Below are 27,089 nucleotides of genomic sequence, written 5' to 3' on the forward strand. Positions count from 1 at the left end.
AACAAATTTCTGTCCATTCATGGCTTTAACACCATGGCAATCCCAGTCTATGTTTGGGAAGTTAAAATCCCCTACTATAACCACCTTGTTATTCTTACAGATCTTCTTGCAAATTTATTTTTAAATTTCCCGCTGACTGTTAAGGGGGTCTATAGTACAATCCCAATAAAATGATCATCCCTTTCTTATTTCTCAGTTCCACCCAAGTGACTTCTCTGGATGTATTCCCTTGAATATCCTCTCTAAGTACAGCCATCATCTTATCCCTAATTAAAAACTCCACTCTGTCTTGTCCCCCCTTTCTATCCTTCCAATAGCATCTATACCCTGAAACACATAGCTGCCACTGCTGTCCATCCCTGAGCCTGTCTTTGTAATTGTTATGAGGTACCATGTCCGGAGTTCATATGCCTTACCTGTTAGGCCTCTTGCATTGAAATAAATGCAGTTTAATTTGTCAGTCCTATGTTGTTCTCTGTTTTGTCCCACGGGTAGCCCTTCTTCCTGCCTGCTCTGACTGTTTGACTCACTCCCTTTCCCAACTGTACCAGTCTCAGACTGATCTCTTTCCTCACCATCTTCCTGGGTCCCCCTGAACAGCTTGAGCAAGTCTCCCCGCCAGTATATTAGTCCCCTTCCAATTCAAGTACAATCCGTCCTTCTTTAACAGGTCACTTCTACTGGAAGAGATTCCAATGATCCAAAAATGTGAACCCTTCTCCCCTGCACCAGCTCATTAGCCAGACATTCATCTGCTCCATCTTCCTATTCCTACTCTCACTAGCTTATGGCATTGGGAGTGATCCAAATATTACTATCCTTGAAGACCTTTTTAAATTGCTGCCCAGTTTCCTATATTCACTCCTCAGAATCTCATCCTTTTCTCTTCCTGTGTCATTAGTTTCAATTGTATAACAACCTTCTGCTAGCCCCGCTCCCCTTTGAGAATATTCTGCACCTTCACCTTGATCCTGGCACTAGGGAGGCAACACACCATTCTGATTTGTCCTTGTTGGCCACAGAATCATCTGTCTATGCCTCTGACTATCAAAATCAATTGCTTGGAACCCCTCATTACATTAGAGCCAGTCTTGGTACCAGAAAATTGGCTGTTTGTGCTACATTCCCCATGAGTCCAACACCCCTACATTTTCCAAAATAGCATACTGGTTTAAGATGGCAATAGCCACAGGAGACTCCTGCATGACCAGTCTCCCTCTCCTATCTTTCCTGGCACTAATCCATCCACCTGACTGTATCTATAGTTTTTCTTCCTTCCTACAGCTGCCATCTACCATGCCCCCTAGCTTCTGTAAATTCCTCATTGCCTGTAACTGCTGCTCCAACCAATCCATGCATCCAATGAGATTCGCCCAAACACACTTCCTGCAGACATAATCATCAGTATCCTGGAAGTTCTCCCTAATCGCTTACATCTGACAGGAAGAGTATGTCACTGCGCTAAAGGCCATCTTTGCACCTTAACTATTTGTAGGCCCAAAAAATAGTCTTACTGCTCTAAAAACATTGCACTGGGCTAAATTAGTACCTGTTTTATGTTTTTAAAGTTTAACCAAGAGACAGATCTCAATAAAACATTTAATCAATAAAGAACCCACTTCACTCACTATTTTAGCCTTACAAAATAAACAGTGAGGTTACTCTTTAAAAAGCCACTTTGCTGCTCCCTGCTGTGAGCTCTTCCACACAGGTTTGTCCAAGGTCACCTGTGAATTTCACTGTTTGTTAATTTTTCTTAGACCAATTCCAATGTCCAGAAATACTTGAAATCAAATAGCAGAGGCAGCTGTGCAGATTCACTGCTGGGTCAGACAGCAGTGTAGATTTCTTTCTCCAATTGAAACACTTCCCATGTGGACACTGCCAGTGCCTTTGTCTGTCTTCCTCCTTTTTTAAAGTACCATTGTTTTGATTTTTCCCCAAAGTTCCAAGCTAATGCAATAGCTTATAAAAAAGTAATTATTGCTTCTAGAAATCAGCTCCAACACTGAAAATATCTTTAAAACGGAGCAGCTCTTAAAGGCACAATATTTTCCCATTGTTAAATGTTGGATGACCAAGAATCTGTGTTTATTATTCCTAGGTCTTTACAACCATTAAACACATGAAAGTGTTACACTGTAGATTTTCGGCTGGTTTATGCCCCTCATGCATTTTTTTTTTCATTTTTTTGGCAGGAGCCAGAAGCAAACCTTTTCACTGAATTTAGTTTTTTTTATACAGTAGCCAGAATGTCTTGATGCTGGCAAGCATTTGCAAAGCAGCGACTAACAAGTGAATGCCTGTATAATTTTCCCCACTTTACTGTACATGAAATGAAGATAGGGCATTATAATGAATTGAACCGAAACCCATGTCTATGGAATATTGTAAAATATGCTTAAGTAAAGGAGGGTGGAAGAAAATCTTTCTCCAACAGTGATGCTGACAACAAAGATCGAAGTGTTTAATTTTGGTTGTGAACTATATAATCAGGAAAGAAATATAAGGCACTTTAATGGTTGCTGCAGTTCTAAAATAGCATCTTTAAAATGATCAAACAAGCAGGGGAAGCATTCAATTACAGTTATTCATTCTTTGGAGGAGAAGGCACTGTTATCATAATTTATGGTGGCTGATGAAGATGGTTTCTATGGAGGCGGGAAAGGAAAATTCCATCTTTCCTTCACTAAAATGAAGCGTGAGAACCATTGGCTATTTTGAGGCATAGTGCAGTTTAGGAGAGTTAATTAATGTATTCTCTAACTAGACTAGTGAATATTACATAATTCTATGAAGCTTAATAAATGAATAGTTTATTTTTGTATTATATATTTGATCTGAAAAAACTGGTGTTTATATGACACAAGCATGTTCCAGGTCTTGTTCAACCTCCTTATAGTCTGTTAGGTACTTTTTGAAATAGTTGAGAGTGTGTTGCTGGAAAAGCAGAACAGGTCAGGCTGCATCTGAGGAGCAGAAAAATGGTTTTTCGGGCTGGAGCCCTTCATCAGCAAACATGCCTGATGAAGGGCTCCGGCGCGAAACGCCTATTCTCCTGCTCCTCGGATGCTGCCTGACCTGCTGTGCTTTTCCAGGAACACACTCTCAACTCTGATCTCCGTCATCTGCAGACCTCACTGTCTCCCACTTTTTGAAATAGTCTGGTATGTACTTTTTGTTTCAATATAGGGAAATACATTGGCTAATTATGCAAACAGCAAGGCCCATAAACAATAAAAAAAAATCTAGTTTTGTCATGTATTGATCGATCCACAGTCATTGGTTGAGAATCCAAAAAAAATTAAAATATTCTCCATGGTTTCTGTTGAATATCTACCAAAGTGATAATGACTGATCAGTTCAATCACTGTCTTCTTCCGAAACATAATTTCCAACATGAGACTAAGTAGACAAAAGGCTGGTGTCGAGAGTGTGGTGCTGGAAAAGCACACCAGGTTAGTCAGCATCTGAGAAGCAGGAGAATTGATGTTTCGAGCAAAGGCCCTTCATCAGGAATGAGGCTATGATCTGAGAGGGGGACAGGTAGCTGAGAGTGCGATAGATAGGTGGAGGTGAGGGTAATGGTGATAGGTCAGAGAGAAGAGTGGAGTAAATGGGTGGGAAGGAAAATGAACAGATAGAAAAGGTCAGGAGGGTGGTCAGGACAGCTGGAAGGTGGAACCGGGATAAGATGGGGGCACGGGAAATGAGAAAACTGGTGAAATCCACGTTGATGCTGTGGGGTTGGAGAGTCCCAAGGCAGAAGATGAGGTGTTCTTCCTCCAGGCATCGGATGCTTCGGGAGTGTTGATGGAGGAAGTCCAGGACCTGCATGTCCTTGACAGAGTGGGAGGGGGAGTTAAAGTGTTTGGCTACGGAGCAGTGGGGTTGGTTGGTGCGGGTGTCCTGGAGATGTTCTCTGAAGTGCTCTGCATGTATGCTAGTGCTAGGTGAAATCACTTGTCCATTCAGTGAAGAGCTGCAGCAGCCACTGATGGTGGTATAATGAGGTTCTTAACATTTCATTGTAACAAGGGTGTGGTCCAAACATCAGCTAAACTAAATTGTGTGAAGAATGTGCATGCTTTGCCACTAGGGGAAGTGATTTGAGAATATAGCAAACTGCTGCAATAAGTGTATTGTGGAAATTTAGGCTCTGAATGAGAATCTGCGGTTCTTTGTTGGTGAACATTTTCATTTTCTGGCCCTTAAGTGTAATTGGTAAGTTTAGCATGCTTAATACACATTTATTTGGAAAACAAAATGCTTTAGTAGTTGTTGCAAATAAAAACCGGCTCTTGGAATTTTCATTAAAACCAAATGACATGAGGGGATTTTTGTTAGCTTCCATGTGTTGCTGAAGGAAATTTTGTTGAACTTTAAGATCAAGACAATCTGCTATGAAAATTCCCATCTGATCTGCCATTTTTGACTTTCCAGAAAATTTGAGGGCATTAACGGATACATATCAGCTAACTCTGTTTCTTTCATAAGGAGAAAATGGCAAATACAATTAATAATCTATTATTGCAATTGCAAATTCCTGTAAACTTGTAGAGGTTCAGTGTTGTATCTTAGACTTTGCCAGTGTACTAGCATTCCTATGGGGTTGGCTGCTTTTTTTTCTGCAGATTTTTAATTTACCTAATATAACTTTTGCAAATAGGGAGGATATAGACGATGGCAGTGATGAATACTAGTTCCTAATAAGGCTGCAGCATCATACTGAAATCATAATCAGTGCTACATACCTCTTAAAATGCCATATTTGGGCCTTAGAAACTTGCTTTACAAATGCGCTAAATGATGTCACAATGGTGTTGACGTTGTGAAGAACAATCAGTTTGTATTGTAAATCATATAAATATGTACTACACCACAAAATGGTAACATACGTTGAAGCTCAGGCACAGTGATGTGTTCCAAGCGACGAAAAGTGCGAAAGCGCAGTAAATGTAAACGTCGTCGCAGGGTCGCCAAAAAACGTGTCTGCTAATAAGATGGTCAGATAGTAACAAGGTCCAGACCTGAAGTATAAACAAGAAACAGAACTGACTGTTATGTTGACATCCACTGGTCTGGAAGACAACCTGCCTCACCGCGTAAAGCTTTTTACTGTACCTTATCATTGTACAGCAAAATAAAATTCTCAAGTAGCTTGAGTGTTCAATATAAATTCTAATGTGCACTGTATTTAATTTATACTTATTTTCCTTCTCCTCCCTCATGATTGAGGAAGACTAACTTCCACTTGGGATGGGTTCAGGGATGGTTGATATGTCCGTGCAGTCCGTGGTGCTTGAAAGGTTGAGCGACGGTTGGTGTATTCCCTTCAATGCTTTTCTTCTCAATGAAGACTCTTAACGTACTCACTGTAATGAGCTTTCCTCCTCGACATTTTCTGTACACTCAGACTATTTCACTGATACTTACACCCTTTTCTTGTCTGCATAGGCATTGGATGTAGTTGTAGCTTCAACAGGCTCCACCTGTAAGAGAGAAGTTGGAGGTGGTAGAGAGCTATAACATGGATGTGGGAAATTTCTATAAGGAGAGAATGGAATGAAGAGAACAATTCTAAACTCCATTAACTCTGCTGACTCGGAGAAATGAAAATTTGGAAATGTGCCGTATGACTGCATTACCTAATAATACATTAGTGAGAATGAAAAAGTAGCCCCAAAAACCCAAATTAAAACCTCAAGAAAACATCAATAGGAGCCCTCAAGGACAAAATTATGACTCCTGTTGAGGTGGGGTGGGGGAAGGAGCTCTAAAAAATGGAGGTGTCCTGATTCCAGACTCTCCATTCCTGGTGTTTCTGATTTTCAGGAGCACCTGTTACAATTGCATTCTGCTTCAGGTTGCTAGCCTGCATTCCTGACCAAACCATTTCCGTTGTGGATATAAGGCATATTTCTTTCTTTGCTACAATTTTCATGAAGTCAGTCTGGCATTTCAAAGGGTGACTTACAATACCTCAGAGATGTCATGAACCATAATATGTATGAAGGAATCTTTTCAAATATAAGTTCAGAAGGTCATGTCTCCATCCACTGCCCAGGCTTACCTGCACCATCCCTGATTCCAAAATATGCCCACTACTCTCCTCAAATCCCACAAGATAAGGAACTTCCATGCCTACTCAACCTCCATTCACCATCCAAAACTAATGAGTAATGCAGTGACAGTAGTAATTCATTTATTACTTTCCACTTTCTTTCTTTCTCCCTTTTAAAGAAATGGACCATGGGAAGTAACAATAGCAGAAACTGTAAATACTTGAAACTTCTAATATCTGTGTAAACAAACACTGTGCAATTGATTAGAAAAATCTGAGATCCAGAGCTGTAAATCAAGCTTTCTGTTTCTCCCTGGTGCTCACAAGATGACCTTACCTTTAGTGACTAGGTTAAAAGTAGCGTCAAAATTTCTAAGTACATGGTAAATGTGATTGAGGCCTTGCAGTTAAAGAAATATTTTGTATCAGCAAGTCAGATTTCTTTACAGATGAAATAAGTTTATGAATGAAGCTGGGAGGCATTTAATGATTTTACAAAAAGCCTATAGGTTCTGAAAAGGCAGGTATAACTCTGACATTCCTTATTTGGGTTCTGCAGACTACCAAGGATTTTCTGAGTTTTTTTATATAAAAGCTCATTATCTCAAGCTGGTCTTGAACACATGAATATACTGGTATTGACTAAGCACAATGATTTGGAAATCTAAAGTGATCACTGCATATTAGGTTTAATTTTCTTGTGGATAACTGGTCTTGTCAGCTGTCTTTTGGTAAATTAAAAATCAAAGTGTATAGTCTGGAAGTTTATTAATTGTGTGTTTGAAGTAAACTTTGAAAAATGCCAGATTTATTTTATACAAAGTGGTGTTGGTAAAGTAGAATTTCCTATTTGGGATAGTTCAGGTAGGAAGTTCTGGAAAATTGAGACAGTCTGTTGAAGTTGCAAAGATTTCCTGATCGCTTGTCAACCATCTTAGCTATATTTTAAGTATCCTTTTTTTAAAAAATAAATATGCTAGAAGCTTCTATGGGAACGCAGCCTATTTTGAAATTATAAATATACTATGCATTTACTTTGCTAAACAGTGGGTGTGTCTTAAACCTCTGCACCATTTTATTGACAACATGGCCAATAGCCTGTCTTGGCCAAGTTATGAGCTGAGTAAAATATGTATTTCTGAGCTGAATTCTAAAATGAGTAAAACATTTCCTATAGAGGAAAATTGACTTCAATGTCGAGTAAAGGACAAAACTCTCACCACCAAAAATTGGCATTATCATATACCCCATTGCCTACAATATATTCTTTAAGACAAAAAGGATCAATGCACAAGACTCTTGATAAACAATGAGATTGAACCTAAACTTACAAGAAACAGCAAATAAGATTGAGGACAATCATAAGGAATGGAAGAAAGATGATAAGTGAGGGGAAAATTGTGGAATTACAGTGTTAAAATGGAGAATGGGGATATTCTTTCTAGTTTTTAAATGCTGGTAAAAGAAGTAAGTGTTGCTACTTGTGAAGGATGAAGATACCTTGCTCCCATATTTGGAGTGTCATAGAGGTCATTTGTCATGCAGAGTGATGCCAACAGCATGGAATCAAATCCCACACTGAATGACCTGAATGACCCTTCTCAACTTCTCCCCATACCTGACACATGGTGACTCTCAGGTTAAACCGCCATTAGTCATCATTCTGTAATAAGAGAACAACCTATAGTTAAGTAGGACAATGGCAACTTTACCTTACCTTTAGTGACTAAGTTAAAACTGAAATAGTCAAAATTTATAAGTACATGATAAATGTGATTGAGGCCACAGAGTTAAAAATCTTAAGTGAGGTGGCAAATAGTTCCATGTCTGCACTGGCTACCGTAGTTGCAATTTTTATCCTAAATTGGAATAGGGATTTATAAGAATAACTGTCTGTCTCTCTGATATTGCACCTTTGTTCACTATAATATGGAAATATCAGTTGCAATCTCAGTAATTATGGACAATTCTGATTGCCTATCTTGTAATTCTGTTTTAACTTAAGCATCAGCTGTGAAAAGGAAAAGGGGAAGACCCAAAGGTTCAAAGAAAAAATTCTACACTGAAGCAGAGGAATTAGGAGAAGCTGGCAATTGCAATCTGAGTGCAGAGAATAAACTTGACCAAGAAGAGGAGGAATTGGAGGAGTCTGATAGCTTGGACTGTAGGAAATGCAGTCGGAAATTCTCGAACAGGAGACAGCTGCAGAAACATCGCTGCTTTGTTGTTCTGAAGGATGATGGAGAAGAAGAAGAAGAAGCAGAAGATGGTAATAGCTATTCATTACCAAACATTACACTGCATTCAGTATTGTATTTTTCTACTTTTGAAGATTGGGATAGTACTTTATTTTTCTGTTGGATATGATTTGAATTATATATGTTGTTTATGTATCGGGAGTGGAGGTGAAACAATTTGAGGTGTGGTTTGGAATGACGTCAGTGGCACAGGTTCAATGTGGTAGTTCATTGAGAGCTGCCTGCTTGTTTTTGCCCATGCTTGATTAAGAGTGGTGCCCCTCAAACTATACAACATCTTACCTCTCTATAACAAGAGATATTTGATACCATGTATTTGATTTTTACTTTATGATCATTCTTTGATGGTATGCCTGAGATAGTGGGCTAATATTTTGAGCTTCATAGTGTCATCTATTGAGAGTTAAATGGGTGCCACACGCCCAGTTTTGGACGCAAGCTTTATGCAGCCCAAAGAATTTTGAGGCAAGTCCAATTTGAAGTATGGTCAAGCCATTGCTGCCACTTTAAAAAGTAGGTGTTAAAACTAAAATACATAAATCAGGGGCCATCTTTTTATTTCAAGCTCTGGCAAAGATTTGTTCTTGCATACAGTTCTGGTCACTGCATTACAGGAAGAATGTGGAAACTTTGGAAAGGGTTTAGAGAAGATTTACTAGGATGTTGCTGGGTATGGTCTTACAAGGAAAGGCTGAAGGACTTGAGGGACTTGTTTTCGTCTGAGATAAGAAGGTTGAGAGGTGACTTAATTAAGAAAAAATAAGATAATCAGAGAGTTGGACAGTGAGAGCCTTTTTTTCTCGGATGGCAATGGCTAGCAAGAGGGGGCATAGATTTAAATTGAGGGGTGATAGATAAAAGCCAGATGTCAGAGGTAGTTTCTTTACTCAGAGAGTAGTAGAGGTGTGGAATGCACTGCCTGCAACAGTAGTAGACTCGCCAACTTTAAGGGCATTTAAATGGTCATTGGATAGGCATATGGACAAGAATGGAATGTGTAGGTTAGATGGGCTTCAGATTGGTTCCACAGGTTGGCGCAACATCGAAGGGCCTGTACTGCACTGTAATGTTCTATGTTCTCTGAAGAAATTGGGTTATGAAGAACGAGGCAGTAAATTGTTGTGTTCCCCTCTATGTACCTCATCATTTTTTTTGAGATTTACCTTTGGAGTGCTACTGGCATTGCAAATTATCTAGCATTTGTGCTGCTTAAGTAGGTGAGCTGCATTTGGAGTGATCACTGACTGCAGGGGCGTTAAAAGCAGCCTGATGCTTTCCTGGCCACAGTACTCAAGCAATAATCTTACAATAGTAAAAATATGAATGATTTTCTTTTCTGTCTTTAAGGCATGGTTGCTAGGGTCAGTTGTAACATCAATACTTTATATCTTATTTGAAATGATCTAATACTGCATAATTTGTGGATATATCTAAGATATTTCTGCACCAAATACTTTAAATACTTCGATTAAAATACTTAACTTAAGTCACTGGGGGAGAGTTTTCATCATTTCTACTATACTACTGGTAAAAATACAAGCTAGTTGAGAAAAGCAATATAGACCAGGATGACACCAGGTTTTAAATGGGTCAGTGTTGAATTATTTGATTTCTGCTGGAATGGGATGAGATGATTAGTGAGAATGCAAGTTTTTGTGTTGCATCTCTCACTTTGAAGTGGCCTTTCTGAAATTCCTTGATCCCCTTCAAATATGGCATATTATAGTCTCTCTTGAAGGCGTAATCCATACAGAATATTTCAGACACTAAGTTGCAATCAGGACAATCTCTGACACTCAGTTTGTGTCTGGCAGGCCTACTCATCACCTGACCTAAATACAGCTTTGGTCTAAGCAGAGACAAAAGGAAGGATCTGATGGAGGTGTATGGAATTAGGAGGGGCATAGATATGGTGGGTGGGAAGACTTTTTTTTATTCGTAGAGAGGTCAATAATCAGGGGGTGCAGATTTAAGATAACAGGTAGAAGGCTAAGAGGAGAGTTGAAGAGAATTCTTTTCACCCAGAGAATTATAGGAGTATAAAACTCTTCTAAAATTAAACAGTTTTGATATTCACTTGTGTTACCCTACTCTACTTGAGAGATTATTAGCCAAGAGTTGGAAAAGGAGATTAGTGTAATCAGATTTATGTTGACCAATGCTCACGCATTTGATCGAATCGCCTTATTCTGTAAACAATCATTAATCTTTGAGCTGAAGTTTAGGGGTGAGGTGAACATGATTGCACTTGACACTAAGACAGCATTTGACTGAGTATGGCATGAAGGACCTCAAGAAAAACTGCAGTCCATGGGATTCATGGAGAAACTCTTTGCTAGTTGGAGTTATATCTACCACAGAGGAAGATGGTTGAAATTATTAGAGTCAATCATCTAAGTCTACAAACATCAATTCAGGAGTTCCTTAAGGTAATATCTTTGACCCAACCATCTTCAGCTACATCAACAATGGCCAGATCTTCATTGTAATTCCAGAGTGGAGTGTTCACTGATATTGTGCAATGGTCAGCACCATTTGTGACTCTTTAGATATTGAAATAGTCTGTGTCCATGTATGTTAAATTTTAGACAACATCCAGGCTTGAGCTGATAAGTGGCTAGTGCCATTTGTACCACACAAGTACCAGGCAATGAGTATCTCCAAAAAGAGAAAAGCTAACTATTTCCCCATGATGTTTAATGGCATCCCTAGGGCAATTAGGATTGAAGTTTGTGAGAATTGTAGCTCGGGTGCTCGTTGTTGTGGTTCTGTTCGCTGAGCTGGGAATTTGTGTTGCAGACGTTTCGTCCCCTGTCTAGGTGCCATCCTCATTGCTTGGGAGCCTCCTGTGAAGCGCTTCTGTGATCTTTTCTCCGGCATTTGTAGTGGTTTGAATCTGCCGCTTCCAGTTGTCAGTTCCAGCTGTCCATTGCAGTGGCTGGTATATTGGGTCCAGATCAATGTGCTTATTGATTGAATCTGTGGATGAGTGCCATGCCTCTAGGAATTCCCTGGCTGTTCTCTGTTTGGCTTGTCCTATAATAGTAGTGTTGTCCCAGTCGAATTCATGTTGCTTGTCAGCTGCGTGTGCAGCTACTAAGGACAGCTGGTCGTGTCGTTTCGTGGCTAGTTGGTGTTCATGGATGCGGATCGTTAGCTGTCTTCCTGTTTTGTGTGTAATGCTTTGTACAGTCCTTGCATGGGATTTTGTACACTACATTGGTTTTGCTCATGCTGGGTATCGGGTCCTTCGTTCTGGTGAGTTGTTGTCTGAGAGTGGCTGTTGGTTTGTGTGCTGTTATGAGTCCTAGTGGTCGCAATAGTCTGGCTGTCAGTTCGGAAATGCTCTTGATGTATGGTAGTGTGGCTAGTCCTTTGGGTTGTGGCATGTCCTCGTTCCGTTGTCTTTCCCTTAGGCATCTGTTGATGAAATTGCACAGGTATCCGTTTTTGGCGAATACATTGTATAGGTGTTCTTCTTCCTCTTTTTGCAGTTCTGGTGTACTGCAGTGTGTTGTGGCCCTTTTGAATAGTGTCTTGATGCAACTTCTTTTGTGTGTGTTTGGATGGTTGCTTTCGTAGTTTAGGACTTGGTCTGTGTGTGTGGTTTTCCTGTATACCTTTGTGGTGAATTCTCTGTTAGGTGTTCTCTGTACCATCACGTCTAGGAATGGGAGTTGGTTGTCCTTTTCTTCCTCTCTAGTGAATTGGATTTCTATGAGTGTGGCGTTGATGACAGAAATAGAGAACACACACCAGATCGTCAACGCCACACTCACAGGAATCCGATTCACTAGAGAGGAAGAAAAGGACAACCAACTCCCATTCCTTGTCGTGATGGTACAGAGAACACCTAACGGAGAATTCACCACAAAGGTACACAGGAAAGCCACACACACAGACTAAGTCCTGAACTACGAAAGCAACCACCCCAACACACACAAAAGAAGTTGCATCAAGACACTGTTCAAAAGGGCCACAACACACTGCAGCACACCAGAACTGCAAAAAGAGGAAGAAGAACACTTCTACAATGTATTCGCAAAAAACGGATACCTCCACAATTTCAACAGTTGCATTAGGGAAAGACAATGGAACGAGGACATGCCACAACCCAAAGGACTAGCCACACTACCATACATCAAGAGCATTTCCGAACTGACAGCCAGACTACTGCGACCACTCGGACTCATAACAGCACACAAACCAACAGCCACTCTCAGACAACAACTCACCAGAACGAAGGACCCGATACCCAGCATGAGCAAAACCAATGTAGTGTACAAAATCCCATGCAAGGACTGTACAAAGCATTACACACAAAACAGGAAGACAGCTAACGATCCGCATCCATGAACACCAACTAGCCACGAAACGACACGACCAGCTATCCTTAGTAGCCACACACACAGATGACAAGCAACATGAATTCGACTGGGACAACACTACTATTATAGGACAAGCCAAACGGAGAACAGCCAGGGAATTCCTAGAGGCATGGCACTCATCCACAAATTCAATCAATAAGCACATTGATCTGGACCCAATATACCAGCCACTGCAACGGAGAGCTGGAACTGACAACCGGAAGCGGCAGATTCAAACCACTACAAATGCTGGAGAAAAGATCACAGAAGCACTTCACAGGAGGCTCCAAAGCACTGAGGATGTCACCTAGACAGGGGACGAAACGTCTGCAACACAAATTCCCAGCTCAGCGAACAGAACCACAACTGCAATTAGGATTGGGCAATAAATGCTTTCCCGGCCAGGGATCTCCAGGCCACAGAATTTGGGGTATATCAGGGCCCAATAATTAGAACTAGGAATTAAGGGAGCCTTCTGGGCTTGGGTTGAGGCAGCTGTGATCAGGCTGGGGACTGAGGATTGACTGAGTGCCTGATCATTCTATCCCTATTTTGGGAACGCTGACCACTCATGAACAAATAAATAAAATTACTCCACATACTTGTGATCACAAGCCATAATGAGAATGAGCCATAATGCTGTGGCGACAAAAGCAAGTCAGAGACTCGAATCTTGCAGCAAGTGACTCCGTTTCTGCCTGTCCACCATCTACAAGGTGTAAGTCAGAAGTGATGATGGAATATTTCCCATTGCCTAAGTGGATTTGGCTCCAATAACACTCAAAAAAAACCTTTTAGCACTCACCAAAAGGTTCCTTGGCAGCATGTTCAAAATCTGTGACCTCTACTAATTAGAAGAACAGAGCAGCAGATGCATGGGAATATCACTAGCTGCAAATGCCAATCCAAGCCACAAACTATTCTGACTATATCATGGTTCTTTCACTGTGCGTGGATCAAGATCTTGGAACTCCATTCCTACAGTACTGTAGGTATGCCGCATGGATTCCAGTGGTTCAAGAAAATAACTCACCGCCATCTTCTTGAGGGCAATTAGGCTTGGACAATAAACACTGGCCAAGCCAATAAAAGCAACACTTATGAAGGAATAACAAAAAATAATGAGTTCGTCAATGGGCCAAAATTACACTACTGAAATTCTAAAATAACTTCTAAATCTGAGGATTCATATCTTTAGGTTATGAGGATTTTCAGGAGAAGAGGAAAGGAAGTCTGAAAACAGCGCTGAAGAGTGAAATGAGAAAACATTTCTCTGACATGCAACATTAATTCAATGTTATTGCAATGATGTGATTCTTCCTTGAAGCTTTTACCTACTTGATTGATGTTTTGTAACTAAATAGCCAAATAAATAAGTAATCTTATGAGGAACTTCTATCCCACTGAAGACCTTCAGACCAACTTTTACCCAAAAACCTGCTCTGAAAGCTACTCACATTTTGACAGTTGTGGTGTGACAAAGTCCATCACAACATCTGAGACAATTCACCAGATTCTTGAAAAAGTCATTTCGCCATATCAAACAGTGTCAACAGATACTTAAAAATATTCTAGAATCAGGATCATTGTCAGAAACTCTCCATTTCTTCCTTGGGCCATATCTTATTTCTCTATCGAGTTTCAATGACGTTTATCCGTTAGGTGTTGAGAAATAAAGGTAAAACCATGAACTGGAAGGAGATAAGTAAAAGATTAAAATATGAAGGAGACAGCACAATGATAACCTGAGATGTGAAAGCAACTCCTGTATTCCAAGAGAGGTCTTCAGATCGTATAGCTAAGATTGAGAATATAATATGTTGATCATACTCTCCACGGCACAATGATACTTTGCGTTATTCTTTTATAGTGCTAATTGGTTTTGAAATGCAATCAAAGTTAATTGTACTGGATTGGGACAGGATTAAGGATAAATGATAGTACATCAGTATTGCAATGGAGCTCTGTTTCTCTCTGTAGACAAAACAGATCCTGAAGTGGAGTTGGATGATGAAAGAGAAAGGTCAATGAAAAGGCCACGCTTACAAAAGAATGAGAATTTGACATTTAAGGATCTTGATCAAAATTCAGGAGGAAAGAAGCCAATTGTCAGTGTGGTTCTTGCAGCACATGAAGCTATTCCAGGTGAGTAGTGATAAGCTTTTATTTATTTACTGCCTTTTCTCCTTTTAAAATGCTTGACCTTCACTAAATGAACTTTTCAGTACAGTTGCAATTGTTTTGTGGAAGTCCTTTAAGGTAACCTATGCTACAACCAGTCAAAGTAAAGCTTTAATGTAATGGTAGATGCAGAAATATTTCATTCCCCATTGTTATGATGCATGCTAAACCCCTCTGCTAATTTAAACTGGCAGCACAGAAAAGATTCACCCCATGCTGTAATCTGTTAAAATTCGAGGGACAAAGAATTGTCCCAAAAGTCACTATTAAAGGTAAAAATTAACAACTGTACTTTCATTTTAAGTCTAACAGAGAATATTAACTAACAACCATTGACAACTCATTTCTCTTAAACCTATCTTTTACCTCCCTCTCTACAATACCAGTCTGATTAAAAAAAATCCTGATTACGATTTGCAAAATAAATATAATCATGTTTCAAAGCCAGTCAGCTTTGCAGAGTTTCCTCTGTAGACTTTCCTCTGTCTTCTTTTCTTTGTCTCAAGGATTCTGCTTTATAAGTTTTTGATAGATTTAGGTACCTTTAAGAGAGCAGATTTTTATACAAGTAGTCTCTCTAGTTGGTGTTGCTGTCCTTTGCCGCTATGGCTGACTATTCAAAATATCTGATATTTTTATCCCAAAACATTGGATCATTTCACTGGTTTTAATATTGTCAAAATACTAAATTCAGCCTTGATTGGAGTTTGGTATCTTGGAGCATAATTTATACAGGATGAATTTGAATTTGTTTTTGTTTCATAGCAACTCAGCTACTGTAGCTGTTCGACCAAACGTTACATTGTTACCTTGTTCAGAACACTTCATCCTGTGTCAGGTAGTTCTGCTAGCTTTTCAACTCTCTTAAAGGTATAGTACCCCTACACCTTCATAACACCCACCCCCTCTTTTCTCTGCTGAAGGTAAACCATGTTTAATTAATTTGGTTTGCGGATGTTTTGTCCCCTTTCTAGGTGCTTCCAGTTCCTGCTGCTTCCAGTTGTGGTTGTTCGTTGCAGTGGTCTATACATATAGATAACAAAAACCACAAATTTGACTGGGACAGCACAACAATAATAGGATAAGCCAGAGGACAACCAGAAAATTCCTAGAAGCTTGACACTCATCCACTGACTCCATCAATAGACACATTGACCTCAACCCAATATACCAACGAACAACTGGAATCGACTACTGGAAGCAGCTGGAACAAAACCAAATAAATTCCAACTGACACAGTACAGCAGCACTTCACAGGAGGCTGCATAGCACTGAGGATGTCCTCTAGAAAGAGGATGAAAAGTCTGCGAACCAAATTACCAGCTCAGCGAACATACCCATAACTGCAACCGGCACCCGAGTTATAAATCTTTACACAAACCTTGAACATGCTTAATTAAGTTGATGAGATTTTCAATGAGTTAACAGAGATGATTGATTAGGTTAGTGTGATTGATGTGATGTAAAATGTATTTGATAAACAGCCAAATATTAAATTGACAGCAAAGTTGAAATCTGTGGAATAAAAGGGGCTGTAACAATATAAGTATGACTTTGGCTGAATGACAGGAAATAGAATACTAATGTTTTTTTGTTTTGGTTTGTAGAAAGTTATATCTTTGGTTCTCTTCCAAAATCTTACTGGGACCACCCCTTTCCTTGGTCTATTCTAATTAATTGGATATGAATTGTCAATTCATATCATGGAACAATTCATATCATTCAACATGGCACAAAAACCTGGAAATATTATGAACAGAGAGGAGGCTAATAATACACTTGAAGTGAAGATAGGCTGATGAAATGATTATCATGTGGCAGATAAAATTGAATGTAGTTATATGAACTTGGTAGTAATAGCAAGTGGATGCAACGTAAAATAAAAGGCACTGTTCTAAAGGGAGTCCAGGAACCAAGAGATTGAAGACACCAATTTAAGGTGATTGATTCTTTTTCCAGTGGTTATGCTAAGGAAAGCATTGTTGTGCCTGATTGTTTAGAATGCACTAATGGTGCCAGATACACTTGGTGTTTTCAGGAGATTGGATATATACACTGAAGCAAGAAATTTTATAGAGCTATATGGATAAGGTGTGGGTGGGAATGGAATTAGTTGATTTTTAGAAAACTAACACAGCCACGATAGCTGCAGATCCTCCACCAGTGCTGTATCTAATCCAAAATTCTCCTTACAACAAGTTGACGTCAGAGAACTGATAGGGTGAAGTAGGATTGATAAAGCAAAACCGGTGGGGTGGGTGATGTACTCTGCAAAATGTAATGACTATGCCACAATGGTCATCTTTTGATCACCTATTAATGTGATTATAACCTTTTCTGCATTCAATCCAGAAGCATGCTAAATAATTCTATTATTGACTTCCTCCCAAGACCTTTGATTATGCCTTCATGGCCTCAACTGTTGGTTTTTAGCTCATGTCACTACAGAAGTGCATTTCTCTCCATCTACTTACAGACCCAAAAAGTATATCTAAGGAAGTGACAGTGAAACTGCATCTTTCTGTATCTGAACTCCTTTCTGATACTTTTCTTCTGGCTAGCTCCAGCTCTTACAACTTTAAATACTAGAGTTGTGATCAATTCATATATGTCCAAATCATACTTTCCATGACTGATTGAACTGGAAACCTGGACGTTGCATGGAATTAAGTGGCTGATTTTCAAAAGCAAATAACGATGCATTGAGTTTACTTCTTCTGAGTGGCCCACTCACTTTCAAATCAGACCCATCCCGAAACCCAGGGCATCTCAAATTTAAAGACCAATATCTCAGACCAATCTAATTTCAGATGTTGATCAGTCTGTTTGAAAGACATCTAAATGTTTACATCTAAATAAAATGTTATTTTTGCCAAACTTTGTGCGTGCTAGACTTTATGATGACTTGAAATATTCTGTTTGTGTACCTTAGGTGCCACAAAGATTATTCCTGTAGAGGCCACACCAGCTGAGGAAATACCAGCAGCTGATCCGGAAGCTATTAGCCAAGATTCATCTCTACGCAAGGGTTATCAGGAATATGCTATCCAGCAGGCACCATTGGAACTGCCTCAGAATTCTTTCAGGTGTGTCTGCGCACAGAAAAAAATAGCTTTGGATGATACAGAATCTTTTGCTTCAACTAATTTATGTCCTTATTATTACCCCCACCACTGCAGGTGGGTGCAAAGTAACCAGGAAGGAGCACAGACAAGATAGCTGTGCAATCAGCAATCGGTTTACTTGACTATTGATGGGCATCAGGGTTTAGAAAAAGAATCTGTGTGATCCTGTTGATGTTTCTGTTGCAGTTCAGTAGAAAATGTTCTTAGTTTTGAGTCACAAGATGTGAGTTCAAGTTCCATTAGTGCTTGAGCAAATCACCAGATTGGCTCACGAGTGCATGTGCTACACTTTTAGAAGTGTGGTCTTTTGGATGAGATGTTAAAACAAGTCCCTATTTGCTACTCTGCTGGATGTAAAAGATCCCATGGCACTATTTCAAAGAAGAGGATATCTTGGCTTTCTTCAGTCATTAGCATAGTGCTATTTATAGGCATTTCTGTGCTTTTTTTTTGCAATGCATCAGTAACTGCATTGGCTATAGAGTTCTTGGAGATGTCTGATGGTCTTCAAAAATGCTATATAAATGTAAATCTTTTTCTTTCTTGAAGTTGTCAGTTGAACGTACAGGTTTCCAAAATATATTCCCTAAGGTAACACTGGTATCAGGTAGTATTGATACAAATTAATGCGTATTTTGAGTTACACTATATTTGTACTTTGAAATATGACATGTGAAAATTGTAAATGCTTGGGAGGAACAGGTGATTTTGTACTTGTGCTTCCCAAAGCTCTTTTCTGATGGGGTTTTTCTTGTATCATGTTAGTATCATCTGTTGTATACTAACTTGTGGGCGGCACGGTGGCACAGCAGTTAGCACTGTTGCCTCACAGCGCCAGAGACCCGGGTTCAATTCCCGCCTCAGGCAACTGACTATGTGCAGTTTGCAGGTTCTCCCCGTGTCTGCATGGGCTTCCTCCGGGTGCTGCGGTTTCCTCCCACAGTCCAAAGATGTGCAGGTCAGGTGAATTGGCCATGCTAAATTGCCCGTAGTGTTAGGTAAGGGGTAAATGTAGGGTTATGGGTGGGTTGTGCTTCGGCGGGTTGGTGTGGACTTGTTGGGCCGAAGGGCCTGTTTCCACACTGAAATGTAATCTAATCTATGTAATGTAATGTAATCTAAAAAAACTCGGCAGATGAATCAGTATTCCTCCATGTTGAACAACTCTTTGAGAAAGCACTGAGGGTGGCAAGAGAGCAAAATGTACTCTGGGTGAATGATTTCAATGATTTGTGCTTCAGAACTTACTGCTCCCCGAGCCAAGCTCTTCCAATACAGTTACAACATTGACATCTATCTTACAATGTGAAAAATTGTACGCCCACGTCAGTCTTGTGCACAGAAAGCAGGACAAATCCAACCTGGTCAATTATCGCCCCAGTGGTCTAATCTCGATCATCAGTAAAGTGATGGAAGGTGTCATCAACAGTGCTATTAAGCAGTTATCAAGAATCCTGATTAGCAAAAGCCTGCTCAGTTACACCCAGTTTGGCTTTCACAATGGCCACTCAGCTCCTGCCCTCATTATAGCATTGGTTCAAACATGGATAAAAGAGCTGAATTTCAGAGGTGAGTTGAGAGTGACAGCCCATGACATCATGGCCTCATTCAACCTAGTGTGGCATCAAAGAGCCCTACCAAAACTGGAATCAATGGTTGTCAAGGGGCAACATCACTGCTGATTGGAGTCCTACTTGATGCATAGGAAGATGATTGTGATTGTTGGAAGTCTGTCATCTCATCTCCAGGACATCTCTGCAAGAGTTCCTCAAGGTAGTGTCCGAGGCCCAAGCACCTTCAACTGCTTCATTAATGACATTCCCGCCATCGTAAGGTCAGATATTCGCTAATGATTGCACAAAGTTCAGCACCATTTGCAACTCCTCAGTTACTGAAGCAGTCCGTTTCATATGCAACAAGATCTGACAATATCCAGGTTTGCGTTTACAAGTGGCAAGTAACATTCACACCACACAAATGCCAGTTTATGATGATTTTCATAAGGGACAATCTAACCACCACTCCTTGATATTCAATGGTGTTACCATCATTGGAATTTCCACTATCAACATCCTTGGGATTCCCGTTGACCATAACCTCAACCAAACTCATTACATAAACATAGTGGCTACAACAGCAGGTCAGAGGCTATGAATATTGAGGCGAGTAACTCCCCAAAGCCTGTCCAGCATTTACAAGGTACAAATCAGGTACAAATGTCATTGGGAGGAACAATGTGGATTTATTAGGAGAAATTGGTAATGTAATGACATAGTCCTCACATGCATGATTGAGTGCAGCCTCAATAATACTCAAGAAACTTGACACTATTTAGGACAAAGCAGCCCACTTGCTTGGTACCATATCCAATCCCTCACCATTAGCAGCAATTTGTACTATCTACAAGATGCACTGCAGAAGTTTGCCAAACGTCCTTAGACAGCACCATTCAAACCCACAACTACTTCTACTTCGAAGAATGAGGGCACCAGATGCATGGTAATTTGCAAGTTCCCCTCCAAATCAAACACCATCTTGACTTGGAAACATTTTGCTATTCCTTCACTGTTGCTGGGTCAAACTCCCTCTCTAATGGCATTGTGCATCAACCATTGTGCAAGGCAGTTCATCACCACCTTCTCAAGGATAATTGGCAATAAATGCTGGCCAGACAATGACGCCCATGTTCAAGAGTGAATCAAGAAAAACTGATAAAAACAGTTCATTGTGATTAATCAATGAAACCATTGTCACTGTACAGTATGGTAGAATACTAATAATAAAATTTAGTACATTGTTACAAAGCAGAATACATTTGTTTTTTTTGTTCATGAATGTGGTTGTTGCTGGTTCCGTTATCGTTTCCTTCCCATTCCTAATTGCTCAGAGGGCAGGAAAAGAGAGTCTACCCTTAGGCCAAACCCATATAAATAAAGGTGGCAGATTTTCTTCTCTAGAAGACTTTTGCAACATTGATGGGGTTTCATCAATAGATGTTACATGGTCACATTAGGATAGCTTTTAATTCTAGATTTTTATTGAATCCAGATTTCACCACCTCCCATGGTGTGATTCAAATAGTGTAAGGTTTTTTATATGATACAGGCCATTTGCAGGCCATGCAAATTCCATCCTGTATAAGCCCATGATTAAGCCTTTCTTAGAATATAGTGTTCAGTTTTGATCCTTACCAAAGAAGATACTCGGTATTTTGGAAATGGTGCAGAAGAGAATCACAAAATTTATTCCTATTTGAATGTTTCTTCGTCAGTCAAATACCTTGGAAGAACCTGGTCTTTGTCTTAAGAAACGTGTGATGAATCATTTGCAATTTATCAGATGATAGATAAATTGTTTTTAGTAGAGTATGAAAGCAAAAAGCACCTGGTTCAAGGGAATATGAATAAAATGTCATTGGGAGGAACAATGTGGATTTATTAGGAGAAATTGGTAATGTAAAAAAAAATGGAAATTTATTTTAAAAAGTTGGAAGATACATCATAATTTTCCAAAGTGCTGTAGATTTAGAAATTTTTTTTATTGGATAATTATAAATACTACTCAATCATTTGAGAAATGTTAGGGGTGAGGTTTGAAAGAACGGAGGAGATTTAAAGATTTTGAACAAGTTACTATAATTTAAGGCTAAATTATTGGCTATTACGCACTGAACATGGAATACCATGGCTTTATAAATGGAAAGTTATGTCCGACCAATCCAGTTAAATTTCTAGAGGATAGAATAATAGAGGAGTGTCTACATATATTGACTTTCAGAAGGAATTTAATGAGGTTACGCATGTGTTTGGAGAAATTTTAAATCTTTGCAATTTGTGTATTGGAGTTGGGTGAAGGAACAGAGTTGCACATTCAGATTTGTAGAGGAATAGTAAGTTGTACAGCTGAGAACACAAAATTACAGTAAGGCAATAATAATCTAACAATTTGGCAGAAATCTTCTCGCAATTTCATAGAATTGAAGAATTTTCTTTACACCACATCCAATGCTTTGTTTTTTTCATTTGTTCGGAGAATGTGGACAAATCTAACAAGGCTGATGTTTCTTACCCAACCCTAATTGTTCTTGGAGATGGTGCTGGGTCAGCTTCATGAACTGCTGCAGCCATTGCAAACTTGGTACACCCAAGCTGCTGAAAGGGAAGGAATTTCATTGTCAATCCTATTCCATTTAAAGGCAAAGTGCAAAACCAGCATTACACCTGATTTTCAATTTCTGTTTGGGTTGGTTAAAATTGTCCTTATTAAACCCATTCTGTAGAATGTGGCTATCACTGGATAAGGATAAAGTTATTTACTTTAGAACAAAGTGCAATCATAATTTAGAAACACATAACACAGGAAGAGGCCAAGTGTCCTATTATGCATGTGCCAGCTCTTTAAAGATTTATCCAGTAGTTCCACGCTCCTATTCTGTTAATTTTTAGCTGCAAATTTCTTGTTATTAAGTATTGCGTTTCCAGTGCCGAGTAGAACCCTTCAATATTACAATACATAAGAACATACTGCATAGAGCAATTTCTTCTTGTGATTTTTTTCCTTCTGTTTTTTTTCTCTTAATGTTGACAGATAGAAACTGTGGAGGAGGAAGGGAGTTGAGTTGTCCAGGTTGACAATTGTTGAAGGCTAGTATACACCTATTGAAATGTGGAAATCAGAAACACAGTTGGAATGCTTTCAAAAGGAAAGAAAACAAGTACAAGAACTGTAGAATGATTACATTGCGGAAGAGGGCTAAGTTCATGTTAGCTGCCGACAAGAACAATTTAGTTTGCTTGTAAATTTGTGTTTTTTACGTTGTTGTCCCTCCTGCTAATGAGAACAGTTTCCCTTTGTCTAATCCCTCCAGCCCCGTCATCGTTTTGAACATCCCTAACCTCCTCTCAACTTTTCTCCTCTAAGCAGATGAACCTAAATGTCTCAAATATTTACAATTATCTAAAGTCATTCATCCCTTGAAACTCTTTTCTGGACCCCCATTAAAGCCTTTCTAAAGTGCAGTGTGGAGAATTGAATCAATTTTTCAATCAGTTTGTTAAGGCCAAGCCAGTATTTTATAAAAGCAAAATGCTGAAAATAGTGAAGATCTGAATACAAACAAAAATTTTTGAAAATCTCCGGTTTGGCAGCACCTTTGGAGAGAGAAACAGAGTTAACATTTTGAGACCAATGACTCTTCTTTGCAACAGTATTTTAAAAAAGTTCTTCGTAATTTCCTTGGTTTTCAACTTTGTTGCCCCTATTTCAAAATCCAGCATTCCCTTTTCATCACTTTTACAACCTTCTCTACCTCAATATTTTGTGCACAAGTCTTCTAATTTACAGAGCCTTTTTTTGTTCCTCCTTGCCTCAATTCACATTTTACTGCTTTAACTTTAATCCGCCACATGTTCACCTATCTATCCTTTTTAGGTTTATCCTTATTCTTCTCACATTACAGAATATTTGCAAGTAGTGTGTCATCTGTAACTTTAGAAATTGTTCTGTATGCACCAAGTGTAATCCACACTGAGAGAAGCAATGGTTCTAGTACCAACCTTTTGGAAACCCTACTGTATATCTTCCCCAAGTGTGAAAGATTTTCACTATTCTGTTTCTCATTACTCAGTCAACTTCGTATCTATGCTATCATTGTCCCTTTTATTCTATGCTAGCAGCCCAAAAGGAAATAGAATATTCTATGCAATTTTATGTTAACTGGACTTTGGTGATTCCTCCTTACCAGGATGGTTTGAAAAGATGCAAAGGAATATCTCCTGTGGGAATTAAGACAGTGACTCTAATGTGGCAAGTACTCCATACTAAAAATAACTACACTCCCAAATCCCTCTTCCACAATGTTTCTCTAATGATTTATAATGATCAAACAATGAAACATTTAACTTTTCTTCCTTAATGGGAAGCCTACTGGTTTTCTGTCATTTCTATTAGCTTCCAATAACTTATTTCAAAACAGTTAGTCATGGTATTCCGTCCTACTTGCATCAAAGTTTTCCAACCCTTAATTGGCCTTAACAATTACTTACATGCCTATGAAAACTCGAGCAAAAGCTTCAGATGATGAACTTGACACTTGTGCCACAAAGGAGAAACAAGATCAATTTCTAATTTAACTTCAGTTTCTAATGCATTCTGCTTTTATTTTGATGATTTGCATTTTTACTTTCTACTCACGACATGATCTATCACTAAGTTGTAATTTGACTAGTGATTCTGAGTCTATTTTCTTGGTCTTCCAAAGTTTAGAGCATTGGCTTGGAAACAACTTTCAGTCTTGTTTGGACTTGAATACAGAACAGTATTCAGCCTCAGAAACTACTTACCAAATTACTTTAACAGATTTGTTCTGGCAGCACGCATTATTCATGGCAGCCTAAATTTTACAAAGGCACCACCAAAACAGTAATCTAATTACAATCAGAAAATTGTTTGGACAGTAGGATAAATTGTTATCTGCTGAACTATAATTTGCCTAATTAACTACAATTAATTGCTGGTTCTGTCAACAGATGTAGAATCATGACTATTTCTGAAACTTTCTGACTTGTGCGTGATCAAAGTCAAAAATTGTTCGTCTAAATTTTCTGATTGGAATTAGATTACTGTTTTGGTGGTGCCTTTGTAAAATTTAGGCTGCCATGAATAATGCGTGCTGCCAGAACAAATCTGTTAAAGTAATTTGGTAAGTAGTTTCTGAGGCTGAATACTGTTGTGTATTCAAGTGGCTTTTTTTATTTCTGTTATCCAATGTGGGAAAGTAGTTTATTAAGTAATTGCCAGATATCAGAGTTTCTAGCAACCTCAACATTCAAAAGGTTAACCTTCCACCACTGCAGTGCATTCTTAGAATGTGAGACCAATATATGTGAATTTGGTTGTCATCATTTCAGAACATTAGTTAGCAACATAAAATATGGGAGCAGGCATTTGGTCCATCAAACCTGTTCTACCATTCAGCTCAATTGTTGCCAGGTTCTACATTAATGACATTTTTCTGTATTATGTCCACATCCTTTGATATCTTTATTACCTGTAAAGCTATTGATCTCTGTCTTGAATATACTCAATACTGAACATTCACAGTCCACTGTGATTGAGAACTCTGAAGATTCACCATGCTCTAAATGAAGAAATCCTTTCAAATCTCAGTCCAAAATGATCAATTTACATGCATTTGACTTATATCCCTTAATGTCTGTGATAAATAAAAGTTATTGATCTCAATTTTAAAATTAACAACTGATCCTGTGCATCCACTGCTGTTTGTGGAAGAGTGTTCCAAGCATCTACCATCTTTTGTGTATAGAAGTATATCCTAATATCTCTCCTGAATAGTCTGGTCCTAATACTCAGATTATGTCCCCTAGGTTTCGAATCTTCAACCAGTGGAAATAGTCTATCTTTGTCAACCCTGTCTTTTCCTGTTAATATCTTGAAGACTTCAATCAGACCCCCCATTCACCTTCTGAACTCTAGGGAAAGTTTGTAAAATCTCTCCACCTTAGTTAACTCCTGAAGTTCAGGCATCATTCTTGTAAACCTGTATTGTACTTACTGCAGTCTTTCCTGATGTGGGTGCCTAGATCTTCTCTCAAAACTCCAAGTATTGCCTAACAACGATTTTGTATTAGTGGAGCATAGTTTCTATATCCTTGCACTGCAGTCCTCTAGATATAAAGGCCAGAATTCCATTAGCTTTCTTGATTATTTTCTGCGTCTGTTTATGACATTCATACCATCTAGCCTGTGCCCTGATCTACCCTTTTTGGTTTAAAATGGATATTCACCTAGTCTATCAACATCCCTATGCTATCACCTATACCATTTACAATGCTGCTTGACTTTATATCATCTGCAAATTTGGATATAAGACTTTTTATGCCATTATTCAAGTCAGTAATAAATCATATGAATAGTTGGGGCCCTAACACAGATCCTTGTGGGACACCACGGGTTGCAATTTGCCAAATTGAGTATCTACCCATTATCCCTACTTTGTGACCTGCGACACAACCAATTTCCGAGCCATGTCAGGAGCTTGCCCTCAATTCCATGGGCTTCCATCTTCATTAACAGATTTTCATGTGAGACTTATCAAGTGCCTTCAGGAAAACTTTATATAAATCCTTACATAGAACAACATCCATAGATATCCCATGTCCACTATCTTAATTGCCTCTTCAAGAAATTCACTAAGGTTTGACCGGCATGACCTACCTGTCAAGAATCAGTGCTTGCTCTCCCTGATTAACTGGAAATGTTCAAGGTGTTTAGTCACCTCACCCTTGATTATAGAATCCAACAATTTCCCAACCATCGATGTTAGGCTGACTGGTTTTGCTCTTTTGCCCTACTTAAAAGTTGAGTGTTATGCACAATCCAGTGGTATGACTCCTGTGTCTAACTCTGAAAGTTCATAGTTAGAATGATTATAGTAAGAGAGGACTTTTTAAAATCAGTGTTCCTGTTGCTTATTGCTTACAAGTGATCTTTTCTTGATGTTTAGATTAGATTATTTACATTGTGGAAACAGGCCCTTCGGCCCAACAAGTCCACACCGCCCCGCCGAAGCGCAACCCACCCATACATTTACCCCTTACCTAATACTACGGGCAATTTAGCATGGCCAATTCACCTGACCTGCAGATCTTTGGACTGTGGGAGGAAACCGGAGCACCCGGAGGAAACCCACGCAGATACGGGGAGAACGTGCAAACTCCACACAGTCAGTCACCTGAGGCAGGAATTGAACCCGGGTCTCTGGCGCTGTGAGGCAGCAGTGCTAACCACTGTGCCACCGTGCCGCCCACACCAATAGATCAGGACATAATTGTACTTAGTTGTGATCAACTAGGAGAAAGTGAGGACTGCAGATGCTGGAAGATCAAAGTCACCAGGTGTGGTGCTGGAAAAGCACACCAGTCAGGCAGCATCTGAGGAGCAGGGGAGTCGACGTTTCTAGCATAAGCTCGTCATCATCATCAGCATTCCTGATGAAGAGCCTATGCTCGAAACGCCGAGTCTCCTGCTCCTCAGATGTGCCTAACCAGCTGTGCTTTCCCAGCACCACACTTTT

The 27,089-nt window shown here is 39.3% G+C and overlaps 1 protein-coding gene across 4 annotated transcripts in view; it reads left to right on the forward strand.

Moving 5' to 3' along the window:
- Positions 1-27,089, forward strand: part of zfat (zinc finger and AT hook domain containing) — a 236,288-nt gene that overhangs the window by 121,971 nt on the left and 87,228 nt on the right. For 3 of the 4 annotated variants that reach the window (XM_072569983.1, XM_072569982.1, XM_072569984.1), the window contains 3 exons: positions 8,070-8,333; positions 14,670-14,834; positions 17,803-17,956. In XM_072569983.1, coding sequence (XP_072426084.1) covers positions 8,070-8,333; positions 14,670-14,834; positions 17,803-17,956 — 583 coding nt within the window. The remainder of the gene's footprint in view (positions 1-8,069; positions 8,334-14,669; positions 14,835-17,802; positions 17,957-27,089) is intronic. The other variant, XM_072569985.1, reaches the window with a different exon arrangement.

Source organism: Chiloscyllium punctatum, chromosome 5 (genome assembly GCF_047496795.1).
Source record: "Chiloscyllium punctatum isolate Juve2018m chromosome 5, sChiPun1.3, whole genome shotgun sequence".
NCBI classification, from domain to species: Eukaryota; Metazoa; Chordata; class Chondrichthyes; order Orectolobiformes; family Hemiscylliidae; genus Chiloscyllium; species Chiloscyllium punctatum.